This window comes from Coenobita brevimanus, chromosome 74 (assembly GCF_032717465.1).
Source record: "Coenobita brevimanus isolate Jiangsu-jjx chromosome 74, ASM3271746v2, whole genome shotgun sequence".
NCBI classification, from domain to species: domain Eukaryota; kingdom Metazoa; phylum Arthropoda; class Malacostraca; order Decapoda; family Coenobitidae; genus Coenobita; species Coenobita brevimanus.
In genome coordinates this window covers 34,261,691-34,284,267 of record NC_137027.1, presented here as the reverse complement: position 1 = coordinate 34,284,267, position 22,577 = coordinate 34,261,691, and the positions used below count along the sequence as shown (strand labels likewise).

The following is a 22,577-nucleotide window of genomic DNA, read 5'->3' as shown; positions in this document are numbered from 1 at the left end:
AAATAAAAAATGCAGATGACAGACCAGGATGAGTGGAAATTTTTGTAACTACCATCCTGGAGGGAAAAAGAAAGAGTTTCCTGTACACCAGGAAACCATTTACTATGCTGGGTGGTAACCATATAACCAAATTTTGGCACCTGGTGGTTTAGTGGGTAATTGTTGCATTCCACTTGGATTGAGCTGGTGAAGGTTTATATCCGAGGGATGGTTGGGGTTGATTGCTCATGTAATGCTACTCAGGGATGAGTGAGGCTGGTCACTCTTATCTTAAATGTTGGGACCAACTGCCTAGCCCCGGGCTCCTATGCTCCTCATGGGGCAATGTAGGATTGGATGATAGATGGATGGATTTCCATGCATAGACTGGTGGCTGGTAACTGAATGATATATATATGTATATATATATTTTTTTTACTTTTTATTTAAGACTTCCATTAAAGATAACAAAACCTGTACTTTTGAACTTAAGTACTTAATTGCTTCACATAGAAAAATATTCTTTATCTATCTTACCCTACAAAGGCACATTATTGAAATTGCTTAAACTGCTGTGACTGATTAAAAAAAAAAAAAAAAAAAAAAAAAAAAATGGAAATGTGTAAATTATAGAAATTCTGTTCCACTTTAGTAAACTAACTTTGTCAAAATAGCCATTTGTCAATGTAAAAAATTCGCACTGGTAAAACTCATAACTATATCACCATTAAGTGTAAAGAGGATTATAATATTTGCATAACAACACAAGCTGACCACCACCAAGGCACAAAGCACAATGTTAACTCTGGTCCTGAAGTGTCCCTTCCAGCATGTGTGAGCAGCTCAAGCTTGGGGCAGCTCAGGGTATTCATCGGTCATGAGTGCAAAGGTGCGGCAGTTAGGACAATTAGACTGCCGCTTGAGCCAGTCCTTAATGCAGTTCTCATGGAAGAGATGTTGACATTTAAGGGGCACAGTAGGGCTGGCAGCGAGCACATCCAGGCAGATGGAACATGTCTCTTCTTTGGCTCCACTCTCCTCCTGCTTTGGCCCATGCCATTCAGGCCCACCACTGCCTCCACCCTGTGCCATTCCAGCCCATGGTGCCACTGTGGCTGGTCCAGCTATCGGCCGACGCCCACGCTTAGTGGCCCGCACCTTCTCCACAATCTTATCTGTACTCATTCCCGAAAGGCTGTTGTTGTTGTTAGCACGAACTTCACGAAGTGCACTGCATATCTCAGGTCTGGAAAAAACAAACATCTTATTCATGCATATGATCTCTATTCCCAGTTACATACTGGTAACTCACAATCTGCTCCTTTCCTTTCTCATACTATTTAAAATGCAGTCCTTTTTTGTGTGTGTGTGTGTGTGTGTGTGTGTGTGTGTGTGTGTGTGTGTGTGTGTGTGTGTGTGTGTGTGTGTGTGTGTGTGTGTGTGTGTGTGTGTGTGTGTGTGTGTGTGTGTGTGTGTGTGTGTGTGTGTGTGTGTGTGTGTGTGTGTGTGTGTGTGTGTGTGTGTGTGTGTCCTGTAATAAATCTACAAGTGGTCCTCCACATTCGCGGAGGTTGGGGGGGGAAGACCCCCGTGTATGTGGAATTTCCGCGAATGTTTGGTGCACCCTCCTGTAAATGCCTCTACATCTGCAAGTCACCCATTGTGAGCAAGTGTGCACATACTGTACCTAATAAACCATATCTGGGACCTAAAGCAGCATAAAATATCACAAAGAGTAAAAGACCAACTGTAAAAAAAAAAAAGTTTAATAACAAATAAAATTTGACTGGGTATGGCTGTACCGAGTTACTGTAGGGTAAATATGTACTTCCACAGATTCCCGCGACTGAGTGCATCTCGTGCACATCCATTTGAGTGTAGGCAAGTCATTAGCTACATATTTACCCCTACTTCTTACAACGATACCCATTAAATTCAGAGTTAACTCAACAATGTCCTTGAAGATTTGGTGGACAAACTCTGACGACTTGTGATGATGATGATGAACATGACACTGATGACGTTGAAGATGATTAGCCATGCAGTTACCGATGACAGATGACTGGATGAGATGACGTGGAGTGTAACATGACATCGATGACACTGAAGGTGATTAGCCATGCAGTTACTGATGACAGATGACTGGGTGAGATGGTGTGGAGCGTAACTGTATGGCATGAGAAGTCTACATGTGTGCAGACTCTGCCTCATCTCCACTGCTAGCATCATCATCAAGTGGTGGTGGATCATCGGTATTGCCCTCAGAGGCAGGTGGAGAGGATGATGTGTCATCAGAATCGGTGAACAGATTCAGGATCACACACGGGTTGTGGTTCGCACAATTGGGCGCTAATTTACTCACCTAATAGCACAGCAATGCACTTGTTACCTTTGAACACATGAGAGGACAATTTGGGGGGCACAATAATGAAATTACAGTAGGTTTGGCAGAGCCGCACAAAGGCAGCAAAACGACTGTGACAGTGGCAGGACACAGACTAAAGGAGAGACAGGGAAGTTGGGTGGTTTGGTAAGAGCCTGGTTTGACGCGAAATGACCTGTAAGCGTCCAACACTGCTACACTTTGGAGCTGTAAACAGAATCTTGGCTCCACAGAGGGGCACTCCGTGAATCTGCGAGACCTGCAAAAGTTGAATCTGCAATTTTGGAGGGCCACCTGTACCTGTCTTTTGCCAGATGCCTTAATCTAATAAGGGACAGCCATAATTCAACTGCTTTCACAAAAAACCTGTCCTTTGCCATTTGGCAGCCCTTTCTTCAATTCACACCCCTCTCTCTCATATATCTCTTCACCCCAACCCTCCTTCTCATCCTTGGTCAACCCCTCCTCCTTCCCTTCTCATCCTTACTCATATAACATTCCTCTTGTCAGTCTCTCATTCTTCATACTCTCCACATGACCAAACTACTTTTTCTCTTTCCTATATACAGTAATCCCTCCACTATCCGACGTAATAGAGCCATAGGCATGTCTGGAAAGTGGTCCTGTCCAGATAGTGGGCACCAGCCTCCTGGACTTGTACTTATGGACCCTAACTCAGAAAAACACCTATACAACTCCCTCTGGACACTCATAGCACCTGTTTAAGACCCAAATCACACCAATAAGGGACATAAAAGACTGAAATAAATGCAAAAGAAGCATAAAATGGGGTTTTTGAGGTAGGTTCATACAATATTAAACATTCTGGGTACTTACAAGTCCCTGGCTGCTGGACTAGTTATGGACCCTAACCTAGTCTAACTCAGAAAAACACCTCCCTATTGCACATGCATAGCACCTAAGACACAACATATTCACACCAATAAGGGACATAAAATAGTGAAATGAGGTGTTTGAGGTAAGTATAGTATGGAAAATAAAGTATAGTACAGTATGAAAGATTCTGCCTACTTAAAGCAAGTCCATGGCCATCTCAATGAATAACCGCCTCCTCTCAGACTCTGACAGTAAGAAGGATTTCCTGAAGTCTTGCACTGAACTTAGTCATTCGCACTCAAAAGTCCATTCTCTTCACACTCCGCACTGTTTGTCTTACTTATGCTCTATTGTAACTTAATAAGTGTTGCACTCTGCACTTTAAGTCTTTCCACTCATAAAACCAATTTCAAAACAAATCACAAGTTTATTTATGTTAAATTCAGTCCAAAAATTTTGTCTTTTCACTCAAATTTCTACTTTCTTTACAATACTGTATGCACTGTTTTTCTTTCACTGCACAATACTAAATTCCCGTGTGGTCTAGTGGAGACGTTCTTGCTGTTTAATCACTGTCAGAGTCTGAAAGTATCGCTGGCAGGTGACCTAGGGGTGCGTCGCTGGGTCGTGGTGATGGCGTACCCACTGCAGACGACTCAGAAGATAGACGCAAACTCACGTCGAGCGGTGACTCTGCCGTGACTGATGTGCTGGGCTGTGGCTAGGAGCATGAGGGCCTGTCTTGGGGAGGCAACGGAGTGAAGCCAGGGCTGGGCACAGCGGGGGTCACGGGCCTAAAAAAGCTGTCAATCGTTGATTGACGCAAGGAACGACGTTTCTGACGATTTATGATGTGCTGCCTGAAAACGCACTTCCTCCACAAGTCCCAAGGGCCCCATCTCCCTGTTGCAGTCAGGGTGTTCCAGGTAGTCCAGAACGAACTCTAGGTGTTCCCGGAGTGCACTCAGCTTGGGGATGGCTAGAGTCGTGTCATGCTGAGAGGAGTCCACATCATCGTCGCCATCCTCGTCAGAATCTTCAAGCTGGGTACTGACACCTGCAACTTAAGATGCGGTCTTGATATCAGACAGGGTCTGATACCCAGGATCGCCCTCGTCGTCATCCAACCACTCAAGCACTTCATCCACATCAACACCGTCGCCGTGCACACGTAGACGTGCATGGAAGTCATCCACGTCAAAACCTAGGAAATCGTACTCCACATCCGTTCCAAGAAGCAGACGAGACCAACCATTTTCTTGAGTCTTGACAGGGATTACCTTCCATGCACTAGCCCAGTTGTAAATGGCAGACTTGATGTAGCGGCGAAGGTTTTCCAAAGTCCGCTGGCCTCACGTATCACGTCCCTCCCTGCGCTCGTCCTCGAGAACAACCATCACCTCGTCCAGGAACTTCCGTCGGTATAGGCGCTTCGATTGCCACGATCACTCCTTGGTCCATTGGTTGGATGAGAGCAGTAGTATTAGCTGGCAGAAACATGCACCTAATGCGGCCATTCTCAGCCACCAAGTCCTTGTCGCACGGGTGGGCAGGTGCATTGTCGAGGAGGAGGGCCTTTACCTGGTCGCGTGGGATTCCCAGTTTCTCCGTCTGGTAATGTATGACTTCCTTGACGAAATGGCAGTGGAACCAGTCTTTGAAGATCTGGGCTGTGAACCATGCCTACAAGTAATGGTACCAGACGGCAGGACATCCATCACCCCACGAAGACACCGAGGCTGCTTTGCATGGCCGGTGCATGCCGTTAGCATTGGCACAACACAAAGCAGATAGCCGTTCCTTGGAGAGCTTGCAGCCAGGTACGCATTTCTCTGTCTCCTCGGCTAGAGTGTTCGTAGGCAAAGAGCGATAGAATAAACCAGTTTCGTCAGCTTTGTAGACTTGACCGAGAGTGAGGCCCTCCCTGTCGATCAAGCCCTTCACATTGTGCCGAAACTCCTCTACTCCATCCTCTTTAGCGTCCAAAGCTTCGCCATGAGACTTACAGTTGGTAAGGCCATGCCATAACTTAAACTCGAAGAGCCAACCCTCGGATGCCTTGAAGTCTAGGGCGTTGTGAAGCCTTGCGAACTTCTCAGCAGCAGCCTTCAGCTCCGTACCACGTACCATTACACCAGCAGCACAGTGCTGTCGATACCAAATCAATGTGGAGCAGTTGACTTCAGCAAACTTGGGAGTAAACATCATCGTCCTCTCCACGTTGCGTTTGCTTTTCGACGAGAAGTCAGCAGTGTACTGCCTGAGTTTATCTCGGGATCTCTTAATATCAAACAAAGTAGATCGGGCCAGGTTAAACTCACGGAGGATGCGTGAAGAAGGCCATCCCACATCTACTCTCTCCAATATCTCCCGTTTCTTCTCCAGAGTCAATACCACTCTCTTCCTCTTCTCAGGCGGCGGGGCCATCATCACACACACGAAGGAGAGGCATGAAAGCAGCAGGAGTGCCTGCAGCAGGTAAGGCACCACCACAAAAGCGAGAACGTGGGCAGCCATGACAACGAGCATTCACTCACAACAAGAGACAGGCGGAAAGTGAGGAGGATGCAGGGGTGCTCTAGCGGACGTCGGAGGAATGACGCGCTACAACAAAGCTGTCCCGCGCTGTGCACGTCAAGTTGAAATTACAGGCTGGATCCCCCCCCCCCCCCGGGGGACCATTTTTGGGAATACTGGATCCCAGGACGATTATGTCTGGTTAGTGGGTATGTCCGGAACGTGGGCATCCGGAAAGTAGAGGGATTACCGTATAAAACAAACACATATCCTTGCATACTGGATTTTTTTAATGGCTATCTACATCACACCCAGCACAGTGGATGTAAATGTCAACTCTGGAACTGTCTCCCTCTTTCTGTATTTCCTGCATCTTATGATCTCCAGTCTTTCAAAAGCAGTGTGTTCAGGCATTTTGAAATAATCGGATCTTGAATTTGGCACTCTCTTGTATTGTTTCTGTTTTTTTCTTGGAAGGAACAGTTTGCGGGCTCCTGGCCTTTAGTTCCTTCTTCCCAGATTAAAAGAGAGAGAGAGAGAAATATCTGGAATCAGATGGCTTTATACAGCTGCCAGTAAGACTGTACTAATATCAAAAGGTTTGAAAATTAATGACAGGCCATTTACCAATGGCAGATAATCTGTACCTCCAGCAACCAGGTGTTTTATTAACTCACTAAAATAGCAGGTAAACATAATAAGCAGTCAACATTCACACATACAGCACTACCACACAGGCATCATTTTTAGCATGCACATGCATTTTCGCTGACCATGCACCACATAAATGGCAGAAATGGGCCCATTATGCAAGTAAGCAGCATCTGAATCCTAGAACAAACCTAAACTGTTTGACTGACATGAACTGTTAACTGAAAAAACATGATCTACCTGATATGTGTAGTAATATACTAATAATTCATTACAAAACAGGCACGTATATTCCATACTGTACTGAGGTAGGCTCTTACTGTATCTTTTATATAAGCTTCAATGTGTGTATGCATAGACCCTGATCACTGAATAACAACTTTTCAAGCTGCTTGATCTCTAAGAGTCTCTTTACTCAGTCCCATATCCCTGATGTTACACTCCGTGACCAAGTCTCAACTCTTTTTCAATTTGCCTCTTACAACTCCACCCTCAACAATCACAGCTCTCACCCTTCACACCCAACTGTCATTCTCCATCCTCTCCACAAACCCAAACAATCGCAATCTGCCAATTATCATCATATACATTCAAGTCTCAGCCTTCCTCTCAACTCTTCACTTGCAATCCTAACCCAGCCAGGCCTGTTATTCAAGGACATACTATAAATGCATCTGATCATTCTCATCTCTGTATGTTCCACTCTATGAATATCCTCTTTGACTAACCTAGGTGTAATACTGTACAGAAATACACACCGAACACATGCTGTGTACAACGACCCCTTGGCAAGGAGGTAAAGCCCTCTCAATGTCAGGAAAGGCAACAACTCCCTCAACATCTCCCTCTTATCTTCTCCCCCAAGCTAGCTCCAGCACCACCTCCAGCACATATGTCTCCCAAAGAAAACTCCTGCACACACTTGAGACTCTCCAGCAAGATGAATCCTTTCCTGCCTCCCTTACATGCTCCACACTCAAAATCAGCATTAACTTGCTGCCAACCTCTGATACCACTAATTCTCTTATGAACCCACATCATAAACACTGCACAAAATCAAATTTTTTCCCACATACCTGCAGCAAACTCCACAAGGACACAATCCTTCTGCTATGACAGTACTACCACCTACCCTAGCTATCACCACCTCCATTTTTATCCATGCTTACTCTCAAACCTTTCTACCTCATTCCTTCTCTCCACTTCCTAAATCTTTCTTGTTACCCTCTCATTCTGCACAATGAATACCAAGTCATAAGCATATAACATCCTCCCATGGGAGTCCATATATAAAATCAAGAGAGAGAGAGAGCTTCAAGCATCACTGCAAATAATAAAAGACTTGACACCTGATGAATACCAATTTTCCTTCATTCTTTCCTCTTCCAACTGCCTACAGGTAACTTTACACTCCCTTTTCTGTCTTTCTATCCTTCATTCTTTCCTTTTCCTTCTGCCTGTGGGTGACTCTACACTGAGTGACAAGCCAAATGGTTTCCTGTACACCAGGAAACCATTTACTACACTGGGTGGTAACCATACTGTATAACCAAATTTTGGCACCTGGTGGGTTAGTGGGTAATTACTGCACTCCAGTCGGATTGAGCCGGTGAAGGTTTATATCCAAGGGGTGGTTGGGGTTGATTGTTCAAGTAATGCCACTCAGGAATGAGTGAGGCTGGTCACTCTCATCTTAAATGTAGAGACCAACTGCCTAGCCCCAGGCTCCTACGCTCCTCTTGGGACAATGTAGGATTGGATGATGGATGGTAATGCCATTTAGGGTTGAGTGAGGCTGGTCACTTTCATCTTAAATGTCAGGACCAACTTGCCTAGCCCCAGGCTCCTACGTTCCTCATGAGGCAACAGTGGATTAGACGATGGATGGATGGATTCTTTAGTAATGCATTAAATGGATGGAAAGAGAAAAAGAAAGTGTGATGAATGATGATGATGACAATAAAGCTGTCGGTGTTATAAAGACTGAGAGAGAGAGAGAGAGAGAGAGAGAGAGAAAGTATACTGAACAACCAACCAAATACTAACGAGGTAAATTCCTTTCCAAGACGCTGCTTGCAGATATCTATAAGACGCTTGTAGGAAGGTGCACTGGCTACTAGGTCCTCCTTTGGGGCATTTGCTGGGGCTCCTCTGTAAGGTAAAAATATATTTTATATATATATATATATATGTTTTTTTTTTTTTCCATCCAACTCTATAAACATGCTGATTCCAAAGATAAAGTAGTTCACTCACCACCTTGAGGGAGGGCTCACAATACCCTTTCATGTGCTACCCACCAATATCACTTCAAATGTTACCTAATACAATTCTGTATTGTACTGCACTGCAATAATGGTAAGGCTGTAGTATTCAGGATTACTGTGATGGCATTAGTGAATTTTACAATATATTGTGATGTTGGCAAGGTAATTAAAGTCGGGTCTCACACTGTGTACTGCTATAGTGCTTTAGACTACACATCTCAATTAAAATTTAATTTCTCACCACATTTTGACTGTTGCCTGTACTGCTAAAGTACAGAAGATACTAACATGGAAATGTATACCCATATCTGAGCATGCCATCTTCTATTTTATATCATTTCTGTCTTATTTTTGTCTCTCTTCCATCTCACACCATTTTTTCGGGATCATTTGCCATTTGCTGCAAGACAATCATTTCCAGGAAGCGGCAATGGAAAAACTATGGCACCAGTCAGTCTCAAAATGTATACACAAACATTATTCTTCATCACATTCTTTGTAAGCCAGTATAAAAAAAAAAAAAAAAAAAAAAAAAAAAAAAGAGAGAGAGAGAGAGAGAGAGAAGAAGAGGGGGGGGGGTGGAACATTAACTTCATTAGTTTTATATATGGGGCAAAGCAGCTGATTTCTCTAAGCCAGAGACTGTTAACTCCTTCAATTCAGTGACAAATTTTAATGGATGATCATTCCCATCTCCAGATGATTTTATTCAGCTTAGTACAGACCTCTACCAATTATAGCCTATTTGCTCTCATCTGAGAAAAGACAAGCCTTAAGCTTTCGAAAGTCGGCAGCTGATTGGTTGTAAGTGCAATCATTATTGACAACACATTTTATATTATTTTTATCGTCAAGGTTACAATAGCCGTTTGATGATAGGATTACCCAAGTAAATTAGCATATGGCAGTTATTTTCATACAGTAGATTAAAAATGAGGCCTTACAAAGTTTTTCAGATGGCCTTGATACATGTAAAATTCTTCATTCTTGGGACAAATCAAAACACATCCAGATATAGCTTTATGAGTACAGTACCTTGACACCCCCCCCACATTCAGGCAAATTAAGAAAAATTGTCATTATGGTAATAAAATCTAACCTAGCAAAACATTGGAATTCCAATGAAATATGACATATTTCCTGAATTCTGGTGAATAGTTGACATGGGGGGGGGGGGGATCAAGGCACTTGTAAACTTTACCCGGGCAAGTGTTGATTTGTCCCGAGAATTCAAAATTTTGCATGTACCTAGATCATCCGATAAACTCTGCAAGGCCCTGTTTTAAATCAATCTATGCAAAAAACTATACCAGTATACTGTATATGGTAATATTTGGGCAATCTTGTCATCACACGGTTATCATAACCCTTGTAATGAAAATAATTTTAAATGTGTTGTTAATTATGAATGCACTCAGACAACCAACCAGCTGCCAGCTTTCAAAAGCTGAAGGCTCGTCTCTTTTCAGACGAGACTGAAAAGGCTAAAGTGAAGGGGCCAATGAAGACTGCTTCTATCCCTCCCCTCCACTGTGAACATGTCAATCCTAAAGTCTATCTATCTATTGGCAGACACCATAATCCCGTAAAGGGTGGCCATTTGACACTGAGTTAGTTGTTTTACAGGGAGGGGCACCAACCCTCCACCAACCCACTTGTTGACGCATAGGGAGCACGTATGGTTTGGTTATGTGGTTACCACCCAGCGTTGTAAATGGTTTCTTGGCTTACAGGAAACCATTTGGGTTGTCACTCAATGTAAAGCCACCCGTAAAGGAAAGAAAAGGAATAAGAAGTGACAGGAAAGATAGGAGAAATAGGAAGAGAGGAGGGCAGGCACAGAAAAAGAATGATAAAAGCTAAGGAAGTAGGCAGCACTACATCAAGTGAGTGGATGATGGTCACCACCACCTCCTAAAGTGAATACAGTAATAACAAAATCATGAAGTGGAGGGGGGGGGGGATAAAGAATTTTAAAATTCCCACAAGTATCTCAAACTTTTTTTTTTTTTTCCTGACATAGTGACATGAAGAGTACAAGGCTGTATTCTTAGTGGGATTGGGGACTTCTGGGCACCTCTTGTAGTTTGCACATTACAAAATTTTATCCACTTGTAAGATACTGGGGAGAAACTAAGAAATGCACTAAAAATATATAGCACAGAAAGATATCAAGTTGTAAAGGACTTTATTAATCACCAAGAAATAGGTGCTATGACACCAACTATCCTACCTACTATAGAATACGAACTATCAATAGTTCATATGAAATGCAACTCACGGCTTGATGGGTGGTTGTGCGTGTTTGGGCTGGGGGCGGATCAGCTTTGGTGGCAACGTTCCAATGGCCCCTACATTGGTGGTACTGGTCAGATTCTGTGGAGGGTCAAGGAGTGAAGGTTATAGTTCATTCACCTTAACTTGGTAAAGATTTTCATCATTGCCAGTTTCTTTCCTGCAGTTCAAAGGCAAATTAACAATACTACTGGCCAACATCCTTTCCAAAGGAATTATTTGTGACTAATGCTATTTTCTTGTAATAATTTCTTGCCACAGCTCACGGGGAGGGGGGGGGGGATGGACCCAATGTCAAAGCTGAAGAATACCACACAAAAAGACTATTACCTTTGGACTAAAGAAACAGAATAAACTATGGATGAAGTTGGCTTTCTAAAGGAAGAACCCTTATACACAACTACAAACTAAAAGACAAAAATATATGATGTTACTGCAGCTGTTGTTGCTCTTTACCCACACGGATGTGAAAATGATGGACTGCAGAAATTCAGCTACTCACACGCTCAGAAATCCTCTGTAGAGTTAACACTGAAAGATTGTGTGTGTTGTGAGAATGAGGTGCATGAGGCAAGTGTATTGTGAGATGCAGTATAACAATGTGTATAAAATGGAATGTTCATGACTACTTAGTGGTTGTGACGGTACTAAAGTAGACAAGGGTAATGGCAACAATGCAGTTTGGAAAGATGTCTTTGTTTATCATTAACCCCTAAAGCGCGGGTCATCGCGTTTGCGATGCTCGCCAAAAAGGACATAACGGCGGATCGTCGCGTTTGCGATTCGAGTTAATTTTGAATAAATGCGGGCAAGGATGTTCCAGCTGGTATTGTCTATCAGTACCACCACCCTTTAGCTACAATTAGCATACTTTACCTTTCTACTACTGACCTCCGTTGTTGCCAAGTATCATTTTCCCCCCCTCCCCCCCACACACACGGCCCGGCCAGCCTGGCTGTGATACATGGCAGCGCTCTGACTGCTCAGAACTGTAAATCTGTGCTCTCCTCTCACAAGCAGTTTAAGCTAATATGAAACGCTTGTTTCCCCAGTTGCCACACTAGCTTTTTTTCGCACGGTTTGCCCCTGTTTAGCATCAGTCTACCGCAGGCTTTCAAAGTGACATTATGGCGAGTTCTAGCTCTTCCGAGTCAGTGCGAGCGGCCGGCAAGAACGAGAATAAAGTGACGGGCATAAGGCAGAATAAAAAGCGCGCCGCGGTGATCTTTTGGGAAGTAATATGATTGAAAATAATGTAGTATACGTGTTTTTAGCTGTGAAAATGGAAATGTTTGTTGAGTGACGGGAAGACCGCCGCCACGCTGCATGTCGGCCGTACGCTTTGTTGATTTTAGCCTTATTTTCAGTGCTTATTGTACAAATACGGATTCCAAACTACCTGTACGTTGTAGTATAAAGTTTACTGTGACAGAATGAGGCTGTGGTAGAGGGGAAACCAGGTTGCTGAAGGTGTGAAAGTGAAGATTTTGTTACCCAACTTTGCAAGTCTCCACAAGTCCTTGGGTAGTCCACAAAGGCTCAACACCTGTCTCTGGAGAAAGCTGAATGTAAGTACTATCTGCCATACCAAGTATAATGTTCTAGGGTTAATCTCTGATTTTTGGCTAATATTTTCCTACAGGTACTCAGACCACGATACAACCCCGCCACCCGGGGGGGGTCGGCTGTCCATTGGCCGCGCTTTAGGAGTTAAGAAGGTCAGTTTCTCTGGGATGTATTTCTGAAGGTGGTTTATGAAGAATGAAGCTTGACTAACAATGACATACCATACCATACAGTGTGTGTGTGTGTGTATCAGTGGTGGGCAAGTTAATGAGAAATGTTAGCTTCGTTAACCGTTGATCTGTCAAGTAGCTCCATTAAGGTTAATCAGCTAATTCCACCGTTAAATTAACAGAAATTAACCGTTAATCCACAAGTTTTTTTAAATCGTTAACTTGGCTAATCAGTAATATGATAGTCTGCTAATCTGCTACTTGCTACTTTTTGTTTTTTACATATGAAACTCGGTTTTCCTTTATAAAAGACACTCAAAACTAGAAAAGTTTCATTAATACCACAAAATATTTTTAAAATAGTCAAAATTAAAAATTAATAGAAATGCAAATGCCACGATTCGATGCTGCCTTGCAAGCCTCCCCCAACGCTGTACTTGACAGGATGCTTCTTGTAGCAGCTCTTAATGTTGTTGTTGCTGCTCTTATGGACCCTGACCTCATGCTGCTTGGGCAGGCAGACCTTACAATGAAAAATATAATTACTGCCCTCTGTCTTCCTGTAGGACATAAACTTGTCAAGATGCAGCCAGGGGTTCTCAGGCAGCTCAAAGTCATTATCCACCTCGGCCTCGCCAACATCACTCTCACTAGCCACAAGTTTCCTTACTGTCCAGTCAGTCCTGGCCGACTTACAGTCTCACTTACAATCAACTGAGACACGGGGATAGACTCTTGTGATGTACTTGACTGAGACGCCATGACTATGAGTCTATGATCACTCCACAATCCAAAGTTCTGTTGGCTAAGAGTCAATATGACACTATCGATTTGACGATTTAAATGACGATTTAAAACTCTTTTGACCTAAAGTGACCTGTAACAGAAAATAAATAAGAGATTAACAGAAATCAACAGAAATTTTAACAGAAGTTAATGATAATGTAAAAAAAAAAACAAGAACAACAACAATGGATTAACGTGTTAACAAAAAAAGTTAGCTCCGTTGTTTACAGATTAACGATTAACACGTTAATGCCCACCACTGATACGTGTGTGTGTGTGTGTGTGTGTGTATATATATATATATATATATATACTGTATGTATATATATATACTGTATGTATGTATGTATGTATATATATATATATATATATATATATATATATATATATATATATTCGTTCATTCATTCATTGCCAGACGCCATGTATCCCAAACGGGGTGGCCAAGGGCTTAGAGTTAATTGTTTTACAGGGAGGGGCACTAATCCTCCACCAACCCCACTTGACACGTAGGGATGCCAACAGCATCTGGTGTTCCCAGGCGGTCACCCATCCAAGTACTAACCAGACCCAACGTTGCTTAACTTCGCTGATCGGACGGGAAGCGGTGTACTCAACGTGGTATGGCCGTTATATATATATATATGTAATTTGGTTTTACACCTGGTATCCCTGAACGGCTAAGGCATTGCCCCTGAGTAGAGGACTTTTGGACTGGAGCGTGTAGCATTTTATGACCGGATGCCCTTCCTGATGTCTACTAATGACCCTCGAGTGGATTCGATCCTCCGACCCTTCGATCAGAGCAAAGCGTGCTAACCCACTAAGCCACGACTGATATATATATATATATATATATACATATATGTTTATCTGGTTATGAGTAGTAAAAAGTCATGGAAAGAGGGATAGCACTGATGCTGAATGATGAAGTCTCAAATCTGATGTATGCTGATTATGTAATGCTGTTTGGAAATAGCTGACAAGAACTTGATGGGCCAGTACACAGTTTTGTGGATGTTTGTGCATGTCATGCCTTGAAAGTAAATGCTGATACAAGTGATGGCTGCTGAGTGACAAGGTGACTCCCTGTGTGGTGTTACAGAGAATGGAGAAAAACTTGAATTACTGAAAGAGTTTAAGTACCTGGGTGCTGTGACAGACGAGAGGTTAAATGTGTAGAGGGAGTCAAAAGTTGAGTAGGACAGGGGAGGGAAGTGACTGGTGCTTTAACAGCCTTGATAAATAGGAAACAGGTCTGCATGTGGGTGTGGGAGGCTTGCATGGAAGAGCTTTGATGCCTGATTCAATATATGGGTGTACGACAATGGTGTGGCATGAAAGTCAATAGAGTCAGAAACGGGGCTCTTAATAAATATATGTGGAATGGAGAGAATCGACTGAATATTGAGTGGTACTTTGAGATAGATGTGGAGTAGGAATTCGTGGACTTGGAGTCAAAGACCAAGCGTCCAGATGGTATAGGCATGTGGAGTGAACAGCCATGGATCAAATGGTGAAAAAGTTATATTTGAGTGAGTCAGAAGGTGCAATGAGGCATGGTAAGCCAAGAAGAAGGTGTATACATATGGTAAATGACTGTGGAAGTGAGTTATGGAGAGTCATAGGGATGTGGAACCGATAGCAGATTGAGCTGGATGGAACAATTTTGTATGGAGTGTGTGACAAGGGTCTGGCACCCGTGTTCTTTCCAGCTGAAGTGACAGTCGTCGGATGACTCTAGCTAATAAGTGATATGATGCACTTAGATGATGGGAATATGCATGACTGTAAGGTGGAGTCAAGATTCCACAGACTTGAAGGATGGGTGAATGACAGTGTGGCCTATTCAACTGGGCAGATTTCTGGATAATCTCTGACTGTCTGTCTACTCTCTCTCTCTTCCCTACTTCACACAGTCAAAGGGCAAGAAAAAAAGTGATAATGATGATGATGATTATGAGGTACACTCTGGTCAGAAATGATCTTTATATTGGTGGCCTCTGCATACACTCCGGTCAGAAATTATCTTTATATTGGTGGCCTCTGCATACACTCTGGTCAGAAATTACCTTTATACTGGTGACCTCTGCATATGTGTGTGAACGAAATGTGTTTTATATCATCCTCGTCTGTAAGGTTGGCATGCCTGAGTGAGATATGGACATATGCAGGTGCCAATGAGATATACATCTGACAATATCGACGTACAAGGTTGCAGATATTCAACGGCATTAGCGTAAAGATAATTTCTGATCCGAGTGTACATTTAAAAGTATACATTAACAGCATTGTGTGAAAAACACACACACACACACACACACACACACACACACACACACACACACACACACAGTATATCATCATCATCTCGACCTCCTTTCCCACCAAAGGGCAGGGTGAGGAGTAGCAATGTCCAGACAGCACAAACTTGCCCAATCCAAATAGGCCACACCTCCATTCACTCATCATTCAAGCCCCCGGAATCCTGGCTCTACTGCATATGCCAAAAAACATTCACCACATTCTGCAGCTTCACACAAACGTATCCAATTGAGTCAATCCAGACGCTGCCATGCTCACAAGGGGTGCCAAAATCCCTGATCATGCATTTCTCCTCACAACATTCATCCAGCCAGCTCGATCGCTTCTCAGTTCCCTAGTCTCACCAACTTCCAAACCACTCTAAACACTCATCCACCACATCTCTCCACCTTCTCCTTGGCCTACCTCGTCTCCTCCCTCCTTCAAATTCACTCAGGTAAACCTTTTTCACCACACTATTGTTATCCATTCTTTCCACATGACCATACCATCTCAGGACACTCTCCTCGATTCTGGTGTCCACCGACTTCCTCACTCCACACCTTTCACAAATTACAACATTTCGTATCATATCCACCCTCTGTACTCCACATATATTCCTCAACAGTCCCATCTCCACTGCTCTTACTATTGCCTTTTCATTTTCATGCCACACCATAGTCTCACACCCTTAAGTTAGAGTTGGCACTAACACTCCCTCATGTAAGTCTCGTCCAGCTGCAACACTCAAGCCTCTGTACCTTATCAAGGCCTTCATTGCACGAGCTACTTTTCTTCCTTGTGTCACTCTACTTTCAACTTCTCTTGCACATTTTCCTCTCTTTTCTATCACTGCACCCAAGTATTTGAACTCTCACCAATTCCAGTCTCTCTCCATTCACTGTGACATCACACTGGGAGTCACCTTCTCTCTCAATAACCATCATTTTACTCTTCTCTACATTTACTCTCAAGGCACAACGCTCACAGACATCAACAAAGCTCTGCACTAGCCTACCAAGCTCCTGTCCGGTACTTGCAAGCAGTACTGCATCATGAGCATACTACAAATTTGAGATATTCCACCCAACACCATTCATTACCAATGCCATCCCTCTCTCCATTACTCATGCTTTCACTTCCCTCATCACCCCATCCATATATATTTTGAACAACCATGGGGACATCACACAACCTTGTTGCACGCCCACACCGATTGTGAACCATTCACTTAGATGCCCATTAACTCTTACATATGCTTCACTACCATCATAAAAACTCTTGACAGCACCTAGCAGCTTACCATCTACACCATACATGTGCAAAACTTTCCACAATCCCTCTCTGTCTACTTTGTAGAATGCCTTTTCCAGATCCATGAATGCCATAAACACCTTATGGTCCTTCTCTCAAGCCTTCTCTGCTATCTGTCTCACTGCAAATACAGTACAGTACAGTATATATATATATATATATATATATATATACACACACACACACACACACACACACACACACACACACACACACACACACACACACACACACACACACACCACGTATGCTGAAATGGTGAAAGTAAAGAAAGACTTAAAAACAAGGGTGGAGGAAAAAAGCATTAAAAAGGAAGTGAAAAGAATAATCCAAAACAATCCAAAGTTAGTCAGAGATTCAGTAGATAGAAACAAATCTATAGTAATCACTGGTATAGAAGAGGAAGAAGTAAAAAACAAGATCACAAGAGACAAAAAGGCGATGGCAAATGTAATGAGCTTACTGAAGGAAGTATCAGAGGAAATCTGTAGTAAAGACACAGAGGAACACAAAAGGTTAGGGAAATATGAGAAAAGCAAGACAAGACCTCTAAAGGTGACTTTCCAGAGTGTAAACACTGTGGAAGAGATACTAAAAAATGCAAAGAATCTTATGGCAAAAGAGGAGTTCAAAAATGTATGGATAAAAAGATGCCTAACACAAGAGGAACTGGAATTACTGAAAGAGAAAAGGGAGGGAGCAAAAACAAAAAATGAGGGAAGATCAGAAGAGGAGAAGAAGAAATTTTTTTACAAAGTAACAGGATTGCAGGTACGAAAGTGGTACACAAACAGGAAGGAATAAAAAGGAGGAAGGTAGTAGAACCATGTCATGACAAGTATATAAACAAGATGATAAAGTTGATGTACTCAAATGTGGATGGAATGGTATCTAAATTATTAGAGATGAATGATTATGTCAGAGATAATGAACCACAAATAATATGCCTAACTGAAACAAAATTAACACCAAGGATATCCAATGACATACTAAACTTAGAGGAATACAATATATGGAGAAGAGACAGAAATTTAAAAAAAGGAGGAGGAATTATAATATTAACTAAGAAAAATCTAAAAGTCAATGAAATAAAACTAGATATACCATCACAAGTAGAAATGAATGCAGTAGAGATCAACACATCTGAAGGTAAAATAATTGTAGCCAATTTGTACATGCCACCCAGATCAAACACATGGGAAAGAGACAAATATGAGGACCTGGCAGAGAGTACAATTCAGAGTTTAAGATCATTTCTACTTAAAATGGAAGAGAAATCAGAAAGAATTATACTAACTGGGGATTTCAATACAAATATAAATTGCAATACTCTAGATATAATTAGCCAAGAAAGCTGTTGGGACCAAAAGCTCCAGGATCTCGTACAAGAGTTCTTCCTAACACAACATGTGAGGGAAACCACCAGAAAAAGAGGACTTGATGTACCTTCAGTGCTAGATCTAATATTTACTAGGCAAGAAAATGATATTGACAGTTTAATATATCACCCTCCACTCAGCAAAAGCGATCATGCAGTACTAAATTGTAACTTCAGGATAGCATATGACATAATAAACAGCAATGACAGTTACAAAAAGAGCCTAACTATAAAAAGGGAAATTATCAAGACCTAAAGAAGTATTTCTTAGAAGTTGATTGGGAAAATGAGCTTAGAGGACAAGATTTAAATGCTGTATATAAAAAATTCTGTGAATTTTATGAAATAGGAGTCCAGAAGTACATCCCACAGCACAAAGAAGCAGATAAGAAAATACAGAAATGGTTCAATACAGAATGTAAAAAATCAAAAGAAAGAAGAGATTTGTTGTGGAATAGATACAGAAGACATAATAGTGAAAGGGCGTATAATAATTACAAACATGCAAGAAACGATTAAACAAGAATAAGGAGGGATGCCCAAAAAAGTTTGAGGAGGATATAATAAATAAAAGCAGTGATCAACCAAATCTGTTTTACAGCTATATCAGAAGCAAAACCAAAGTAAAAGATATAATACAATCAATTACAGACGAGCGAATCACTTATACACAAGAGAAAGATATTTGTGAAGCACTAAATAAGAATTTCCAATTAGTTTTTACGGAAGAATATAATTTTGAGAGGGACTATGTGGAACATGCATGTCCACACATACTACCAGATATACAAATAGCAGAAAAAGTAATACAGGAGGAGTTAAGTAGATTAGACAGAGGAAAAGCAAGTGGTCCTGATGAAATTTCATGTTGGGTACTACGAGAATGTGCAAAGGAGTTAAGTAAACCATTATTTTTAATTTTCAAGAAATCCGAGTCAAGGTAAACTACCTGATATTTGGAAAAAAGCAAATACTGTCCCCTTATTCAAGAAAGGAAATAGACAAAATCCACTCAACTACCGACCAGTATCACTGACCAGTGTTGTAAGCAAGGTATTAGAAAAGCTTAAAAGAAAAGCTTGGGTAAATCATCTAGAAGAACACAGTAAGATAACAGAAAGACAGTTTGGTTTCAGAAAAGGAAAATCATGTGTTACTAATCTGTTGAGCTACTATGACAGAGTAACAAACACAATACAGGAAAGGGAAGGATGGGTGGACAGTATCTATTTAGATTTCAAGAAAGCTTTTGACACAGTACCACACCAAAGACTTTTATGGAAACTGTACCATCAAGGAGGAATTCGAGGCAAACTGTTTTGTTGGATGCAAGACTTTCTCATAAAAAGAGAAATGAGAACAGTACTAAGAGGAAACTACTCATCATGGAAAGAAGTGACTAGTGGAGTACCACAGGGTTCAGTGCTGGCACCAATCATGTTTTTAGTGTATATAAATTATATAAACAGTAACACTGGAAATGAGAGCTATCTGAATATGTTTGCAGATGATGCAAAAATACAAAGGAGAATTACTAACACAGACTCTTGTAAAGAGCTACAAGAAGAATTAAATAAACTTCAAGAATGGAGTAGTACATGGCAAATGGAATTCAATGTGGACAAGTGTCATGTAATTAAGTTTGGTAAAAGTGGAAAAAGACCTGATTGGGATTATAAGTTAGGAAATAAAACCCTATACACATCAGAAAGAGAGAAAGACCTAGGTGTGATCATCAATAACAGACTATCTCCGGCTGACCACATCAGCGAGAAGGTACGGAACATGTATACACTGCTTGCAAATATGAGAATAGGATTCACATACATAAATGAAGACATGCTAAGAAGGATAATAACATCATTCATTAGACCAACCCTGGAATATGCATCAGTAGTCTGGAGTCCTCTTCTCAAAAAGCACATAGACAAGATTGAAAAAGTTCAAAGGGCCACTACAAGATGGATACCAAGCTTAAGTGACCTAAGCTACGAAGAAAGACTAAATAAACTGAATCTACCAACACTACAGGAGCGAAGGAAAAGTAGTGACATGATAATGCTATATAAGTGCATATCAGGGAAGGAGAAACTAGACATAAATGATTACTTAACATATGGAGAAGCATCAGCAAGAGGACACTGCAAAAAACTGCATAAGAAGAGAGGTGATAAAGACGTAAGGAAATTCAGTTTCCCAAACAGAGCAACTGATCAATGGAATGCACTACCGAATGAAATAGTGTGTGTCAAAACAATTCACAAATTTAAGGATATGTACGATAAATATGGTTTAAGACACGGGACAGTACGAGCTTGACTCATTCCTGTAAAGATACAATTAGGTAAGAATTAGGTAAGAACACACACACACAGTAGGGCCTTGCTATAATGGACTAAGTGAGGGAAGCCTGATCTGATATGGCCAACTGTCTGTCATATTCGAGGGTCTCCTTAAGATGGGATTTCGGACCTGTTTGAAAATAAATGTATACAATAGCATATTCTAGTACTAACAACGAAAATTATACCCATTTTACTCCAACATGTCCCATAATTTTGCCCAATGTATTTTACATCCTTGTCATAGCACTTCTTTGTGACTAGTACAGTATTACTATTGTCTGTTATTACAGCTCAGCAATCACAATGGTTAGTGGGCGATTTCTAGCCAGGCTGGAGTAAAAAGGGTAGGAAACACATGTACTGTGACCCACTGCTCCCCATTTATGACACTGTACGTTATACCCACTAAAAGTCCGATGGCCACTGTAGTGTCCATTACATTTTCTGGTCTGTCGCTCGCAACCCTACCCTCAATGTTCATACCTTTCACCTTGTGCACACAATTGTCATCTTCCATCCTCTCAACATGCCCAAACCATCTCAATCTAACCCTCCTCATCACAACACCAATACATTCAGGTCTCTATCCTTCCTCTCAACTCTAACTGCAATCCTAGCCCCCAAGCCTTACATTCATCTAGTCAATGTCATTTCTGTATATCTGACCCAACAAATATCCTCCTCCTCTACTGCCCAGGTCCCACTACTGTACAGCATTCCACTCCTAACACATGCTGCATACAAAGATCCCTTAGAATGGAGGGAAAGTCTTGTCAATGTTGGGAGAGGCAACAGCTCCCTGAACTTCCTCCAACCACTCCTCACCCTTGCCACAGAGCTAGCTCCAGCCCCACCTCCAGCACATAACATGTTCACCAAAGAAAGAAACTTCTCCACGCACTCAAGAGACTCTCCAGCAAGATTAATCCTTTTACGCCTGACAATCTCTACATGCTCTCTCCAACACACCACATGCACAAACTTACCATTATTTTGCAGCCAACCTCTAATACCTCATCCATTATGCACCCACTTATCACAAACACTACACAAGATGGAGTTACTTCCCACATCCTTGTGGCAAACTGTACATGGACACTCCCTTTGCTTTAACAGTACAGCTACCTGCCCTAGATATCATAGCTCCTTGTATCCACATTTACTCTTAAACTCTTGTGCACCATTCTATACCCTCACTTGCTAAAACTTCCTCTGCCTCCCTTTCATTCTCTGCAATCAACACCAAGTCATCAACATACAACTTCTCCCATGGGAATCCATTTCTGAAGTCATGTGGGAGAGCTTCAAGCACCATGACAAACAATAAGTGAAGCAAACGAGTGTGTAAGAAAGCTAGGTATGGAGATTTAGGAGGCTACAGAACTAGCATGGGACAAAACTGGTTGGACAAATTTTGTAAATTGGAGTCCACGAAAAGGGTCAAACACCCCTTTATAACTTGAGAGTGTTCAGAATCGACCCTTTCTTACGTGCATTACGAAGCATGTATGTATGGATGTTTATGTCTATGATATGGGATCAAGATTCTTGAGGGCTTGAATGTAAGTGAATGATTATGTGGCCCACATTACTGGGCAAATTGCTGGTTAGGTCTCCCTCTATCTGTCTCTTGATCATATATATATATATATATATATATATATATATATGATGATGATGACTGAATGACTGACTGATTGATGATGGTGGTGATGTTGATGATGATAATGATGATGGTCAAGCTGCAATGACGCAGAGTATGAAAAGGGCAATTGTTAAACTTGG

General features: G+C 41.8%; 1 protein-coding gene and 1 non-coding gene across 2 annotated transcripts in view; both read right to left on the bottom strand.

Moving 5' to 3' along the window:
* Nucleotides 1-425: 425 nt before the first annotated feature.
* The window catches only part of LOC145407821 (uncharacterized), a 262,418-nt gene continuing 240,266 nt past the window's right edge, over nt 426-22,577 (bottom strand). Inside the window, exons 35-37 of the mRNA XM_080278678.1 lie at nt 10,916-11,010; nt 8,414-8,518; nt 426-1,225 (exon numbers count right to left, since the gene is read on the bottom strand). Coding sequence (XP_080134804.1) covers nt 823-1,225; nt 8,414-8,518; nt 10,916-11,010 — 603 coding nt within the window. The 3' untranslated portion in view covers nt 426-822. The remainder of the gene's footprint in view (nt 1,226-8,413; nt 8,519-10,915; nt 11,011-22,577) is intronic.
* Nucleotides 13,968-14,086, bottom strand: LOC145407924 (5S ribosomal RNA). Its single transcript, XR_013898829.1, has one exon. It is a non-coding gene; the product is annotated as a 5S ribosomal RNA (ribosomal RNA).